Here is a 6,419-nt window from a genome sequence, read left to right on the forward strand (position 1 = left end):
GCAAAACCAACGTTTCCTTATAATCTCTGCAGATTATATTGCATTCTCATGCGTATGAGTAAATAAATGGGACATCTGAATTAGACAACAAGAACATACATAAATAAATGAATGCACATGTTCAGAATATTTCATAGACACTGGCTTCAAACACGGCAATAGAAGCAGTGATGACCACCTACTGCTTCCCAATCTGGATCTGTTCTGTGCATGTTGGTCCAATCAGCAAAGCTCATACTCAGACTATAGCCTGCCAGCAGTTTTGACATAGGTCAAGAACATTTAAAACATTCTTACCCAAGCAGCGGGTCTCCATCCCGCTCCAAAGGCCCGACAGGAGACACTCTCTGACAGTAGACCCAGTTAGAACGTAGCCAAGGTTACAGCTGAAAATACCCGATGCTCCGAAGGTAGTTTGAGTCCCGATTTTCTTCCCATTCGGAGGCGTAGGAAGATCGCCGCAGGAAAGGACTGCAATAAGATGAAGAGAATGGTTAAAAAAAACATGGTAGGAGATGGAGGAGGCACCAGTGTAACGAGTGGGAGAACAAGAAAGAATAAAGGATGAGATGGAAGTTGGCTTACATCTCCTGAGTCAATGGGAGAGAACGGTCATTTACCGTCATCTTCCCGACCCTAATGCGATAAAAGATGACCTGTACAATTTCATGGGGAAGATAATGATGGTGTTTTCCTTTGTCCAAACATCTTTCATCACACTGGCTGGCATCTCTTTCTGCCATTACATGAGCTACTCAGCTCTTTTGCTTCTCAAAAAGCAGTTCCCATGGCAGCAGAGCAGTTTTTATGGTCTTTTTCACAATAAACAATATCTAACCCATCTGAGAGGGGAAGGAGTGAAGAGGACTAAAACACATCAGTGAACCGATGATTAAGTAAATAAGGTTTTCTTCAAGTCTTGTAATGTGCACTGTATGCTAATCTGTTGTAGCTGAAATGGAGATAGTTTATTTTCAGCAGCCCAAAGTTCAGTGTTCCTCTTTAAAATGTGTTTTATTTTTCATTCATGCTTTGTGGGATCGATGAGAGTTGCTTCTTTATCTTCTGGACCACACTAAATTTACTCACTTCTGCATCTCGGCCTCTCGTTTCTCCAGCTCCACACTCCATTGGCCAGGCACTGGATGTGAGCCGGGCCGACACGATAGTATCCGGGGTTGCATGTGAAGATTATTTTAGTCCCAAACTCGTTGTGCGACCCATTGACTATCCTCCACCGACCGTGGTCCAGAGAGAAGGAGCTAAGACTGGGACACGTCATCACTGGTAAAACAATAAAAATTAGACTGAATAACAAAGCAAATACATATTCAGCGGTCTGAAGACATTTATAGTTCTGGATCATTAAAGCAGACTTTGTGCAATGCTATTGGGGGAAATACAATTTAAATAATAAATGTTTACCCAAAACACTAAATTAATCAATTAAAATAAAATCCTTTTTTTCACAACAGCATTCTAAAACAAAATGACTTTGAAATGATGTTCCTTTTCTTTCTGAGAATCCACCGTCTGGAAGAACAAGCAGCCTCAGTAGAGAACAGAGCTGTCAATCACTCGATACATTGACTTTCACAGTTGGAGAAGTTTCACTAGAATATAAAAGTATCACCCCGGTGTGAGGCGCACATTCTCCCTCGACTATACTTCACCCTTTCATCCATCCATCTTATCGCAACACAACAAGTTAGTGCTTTTGTCATAAATATTCAACTTGTAGTCCTCGAGGATGGCACTCAACATTTCTAATGACAAGACAGTTTTGTCAAGACTTTGATACGTTACAAGCTCTCCAGCTCAGTTCAGAACTCTCATTTGTATCGTCTCCACCTACCACAATGAATTTAAAAAAAGGGTTGAGCCAGCAAGTGGAAGCAAACAGTTTAAATTTATAGTCTTCTCTGAATCTCATAAGATATAAGAACATTTTTCCTGTAAAGAAATGACTTCTTGTCATCATCTCTCCACTTCTTACTCCCTAACCATGTGTTTTCTTGCGATTACCCCTGTCTCTCTAAATCACGCTTCTTTCTCCCCGTCCTCTGCTCACCGATGCACCGAGGTATCTTGTTGTGATTGCTCCAGGTGCCGTCTGGCTGGCAGACTGTGGTCGTCAGTTCTTTGGAGGAGAGCCGGTAGCCACTGTTGCAGAAGTAGGTCACCCGTGTGCCGACGGAGTAATCAGCAGCAAGCACACCTCCGTTCACTGGCGCCGTGGGCACGCCGCACGACACAGCTGCAGACAGCAAGAGGACCATTGTTGGCACATGGCTATGCACGTTAGAAGACACATAATGAAGTCTGGTGAGTGCAGGTTAGTTTGGCGTTTAGTTTGTGAGGAAACATCAAAGTTGCTGCAGCACCCTGTCCATGTCAAGTTTGACCAGTTTTACCTTCTATGGATTACAATTTCAGAGGTAAAAAAACTCAACAGGATGTAATTGCTCTTTTCTCTCCGAGCACTCACTGCAGGATTCAGACAGCAAGCCTCATTCATGGCGAACACTTCAAGATATCACAGCAGGGACAGCTCATGTGTAATTAGCAACATTAATAACATCTGCATTGAAGTCAATTGAGTCTGTGCCAGAGTTGTGGCATTGTGCACGATACCTCAATAGAATGGCTTACTGGAGCATTAGGACCGAGTTATCACGAACAGAATGAGTTGCACCTGTCAGAAAGGCTATTTCAAAGCAGTTGCATTTCCAAGAATGACACTCGGTTTTTACACCTGCAGCTATAATAACCATGTGCTGTTTAAGACATGTTTATTATAGTTTGCCTGAATTTGACCTTAGAGTCTATAAAGCTGCTTTTAAATTAACACGTTGGAAAACCTTACATATTACATTTGGAACGAGTCAGGTGTGTGCAGGAAAGCAATATAAAATAAATCCCTGTGGTTCTTTAAATAATGTAGAATGTACTTATAAAAGGAAAAAAATTTGTAATTTGCCATTTAATTTTGATTTTCAACTACGGCAAAGGAATAGATTTTCCGGATGCATAATACAGTCTTTATATTGTTACTTTTTATTTGATGCTGTGATCTTTTTGTTAAACACTTTGGTAACAGTTTCTGTTTTAAATGTGCTATATAAATAAATCTGACTTGGCTTGACAGTCTACTGGTTTTTGTTAGCTAAAATCAATAGAGTATCTAAGTGAAAGGTTCTGTAACTGGGGTTGGTTGACTATTGTGCAGAAAAACTTGGGAGAACTTTGTGAACAACTTCTGTTATTATGTTCCTATATAAAGAGTTTATTTCCTGTAAAGTCTTTTCCGGCTCCATTACCAACATGCAACGTGCACATTTTATTGCCTGATCAGGGAATAAAGTGCATTTAATGAGAGAACAGTTATAAACTGCACCAGTCACGTTTAACAAAACATTTCACTGCTTTTAATACTCTCACAGCAAATAGCACAGAGGCTGAAGGGAAGAAAGAGGCTCAAGCTAAAACCTGCAACATTTCAATAATGTGCATTCTGTTACAATATAAAAAAAAAAACATGTGGTGAAGTCAGCAGGACAGGTAATGGAAGACCGACCAGAAGCAGCGCTGCCTGGCTTTTGTTCAGCGCGTGTGATCCACAAGAAACGCCAGAAAAAACATCACCTGCATTCCTCTGTGTTTAATGCAGGAGAACCTTCGGATCAGGTGTCCTGCAGGAAGGTTTACAGCCTGCTGTCCCCTGCTTGGACCCGATAAGCCCAATATGCTGGTAGGCCAGGTTTAAAAAAAAAAAAACTTCAGAGCTTACCTGCTGATTCTGTAACATTACTGCTATTTTATGAGCCTTTTAGTTGAGACTTGATTTTTTTGTTGCCTAAATAAAAGCTAATTGTCCTGCCAAGCAAACACATTGTCAAAATAAAGCGTGTCTGTTGCATTTTTAATTTAATAAAGAGTGGCTAAATATATTTTAGAAACCTTAACAATGTCCTACATTACATGCAGTACATGCTTTTATAGACAATTCAATTCAGTTCAGTTTATTTATATAGCGCCACCAAGTCACAGCAGAAGTCATCTCTGGGCACTGAACAGAAACATTAATATATCAAAACAATAAGTTTACACTATTTATCTGAGGAGCAGACTGCTTTGAAATTAACTCCATCACAGAAAACTCATCTTCAGCAAGCATGAAGGCGACAGTGGGAAGGAAAAACTCTGCTATAATTCAATAGAAGAACGTAAAAGTATTAAAAATGGATTGCCCCACCCAAGGGCGTCAGAAGCATCCGTAATGTGGGGGGGACACAATGATGTGTGTGTGTGTGTGTGTGCGCAACACTAGTGAACAAAAAAGCAACATTTCACCTAGATTTCCTTTAATTCCACACATTTAAAACATGTTTCTCACCAAGTTTGTGTAAATTCAGCTGTGGGTTAAAGTAATTTTAACTTTAATACACTTTAATACAGCGCGTCAGGTCGGCACTATTTGTCTTTATAGAGAAATAAGAAACCTCACCACTAAACTTTTTTTACTTGTGTTCAACACGACTCATCTAAATGATGTTTCTCATGAAGCTTGAGGACAATAAGGTGTGGGGGTTTAAAGACATTTCAACTTTAATGCACCTGAACACACAGCGTCTCTTACACCTGCAGCGCCTGACAGCGTCACAGTTACTGCTAAGAGAACATGCTACAGACATAGTGCTCCCCTTCTCTCCTCCTAACATGAATATATGTTTATGATCAACCCCCCAGTCAACAACTGCCCACACTAAGCTGCTAAACTGGCGAGCGAGGTCGGTCCATCTCCTCCACCTGTGCGTGTTTTCTGCCGAAGCAGAAAAAGACGCACAGAAACACTGCAGGTGTTACACTATATTCTGTGACCACCGTATATTGTGACCGTGGCTTGGAGGTAATCAGGAAAACCTGGAGTGTAGTTTTAGTGGTTTGAGTATTCTCCTATTAATCAAGTGGAATGGATTTGTTCACGAAGAAAGAGAAACTGCGCCGCTTGAACTAATGTTCCATAGTAAAAGTGGGGGGGTCCAAATGAACATTTTTGGAATGTGGGGGGGGACTTGTCCCCTTCACATATAATGGTTGTGACGCCTATGGCCCCACCCTACCTATAACTTGTCTGCTATGAATTTATAATTTTCAGCAGACTAAAACTCACCTCTTTTATCCTGTTTGTCTTGTAAAAGTTCTGTGAGAGCATCACTTCATTATCTTTGCACATGCTTTTAGCAATCTCCTGTTAACTCTCTATTGTTACATTCTTAGTCACATACCTGTTCCAGTTTTTTTTTGTGTGTTATCCATATATTTGATCTGTCTGATTCTGTATTTAATTGTCTGTTTTTTTATGTTATCCCTCTGCAGTCTCAACACTTCTGTTGTTGCCGTGTCTTGGCTGGGCCATCATTGAAAACGAGAATTTGTTCTCAACTCACTAACCTGGTCAAATAAAGGTCAAATAAAACATAAATCAATAAAAAAATACTTTCAACCAAACTTTTTTCTAAAGTAAGATGTTCTCACTCATTGGAAAACTAGCACAAAGCAACAGCATGAAGTAAATCTGGGTTAGCGTGACCTCAGAGCAAAGACCAAACTGAAAGCTTGACCTAGTTAGCTTGAAGGTATTTTACTTCAGTTTCAAGTAAAAGGAACTGAGAACAACTACAGAGCCCCACTAAAAGGCAACACTTCAGTCCATCTTCAAATGACTCATCAAACACAGACATCTGCCAACATGGCACGACGCCGTGGCAGCGCCCTGGACCATCTCGTGAGAAAATCAGCTGACATTTGCGAATGCTGCTTAGTAAAAATTAGTCATTGATGAAGAGCAGTAAAATATTTCCTTCACTGATCCTGGGACATGGTGATGTTAGAAATGTGCATCAACCTTAAGACGACTTGATGTAATGATAGGCGTCTAACAGATGGATATCATCAGTGTGAATAAATCAGCTCATCTGCAGCCATGGCTGAGCGTGAGCTTTGGAAAAGCTGCACCCAATTAACAAACTGATGGAATCAATTGCAGGTGTGAAATGGTTTTTAAAATTGTTGACGAAACCGCAAACACATTTTGATTCCAGTGCATTAAGATTAAATGTGACTGATTGCAGCATCTGCTGTTGCGTTTGTGCGGGCGGAAGCGGACATGAACAAATTTAACACGTGTACATGAAAGATCACGAGAAGTCCAGCAAACAGAAGCTGCATGCTAATGGTGAGTTATCCAGCGTGGAAGTGGAAAATGACAGAAGTAGAGAGGATTGGTTTCTCAGATCACACTATTGGTTGGTTCTCTAATTATCTCTTAGATCGAAGGCAATGTGCTCAACACAATTGTACTTCTTCCAGCTATCTAACTGTTAACAATGGTGTACCACAAGAAAGTCCATGCTCAA

General features: G+C 40.5%; 1 protein-coding gene across 1 annotated transcript in view; it reads right to left on the reverse strand.

Annotated features, from left to right (window-relative positions):
• Nucleotides 1–6,419, reverse strand: part of LOC119410362 (CUB and sushi domain-containing protein 3) — a 416,314-nt gene that overhangs the window by 93,481 nt on the left and 316,414 nt on the right. Inside the window, exons 39-41 of the mRNA XM_037677273.1 lie at nt 2,072–2,292; nt 1,090–1,284; nt 298–471 (exon numbers count right to left, since the gene is read on the reverse strand). Coding sequence (XP_037533201.1) covers nt 298–471; nt 1,090–1,284; nt 2,072–2,292 — 590 coding nt within the window. The remainder of the gene's footprint in view (nt 1–297; nt 472–1,089; nt 1,285–2,071; nt 2,293–6,419) is intronic.

This window comes from Nematolebias whitei, chromosome 5 (assembly GCF_014905685.2).
Source record: "Nematolebias whitei isolate Nwh7 chromosome 5, NemWhi1, whole genome shotgun sequence".
NCBI classification, from domain to species: Eukaryota; Metazoa; Chordata; class Actinopteri; order Cyprinodontiformes; family Rivulidae; genus Nematolebias; species Nematolebias whitei.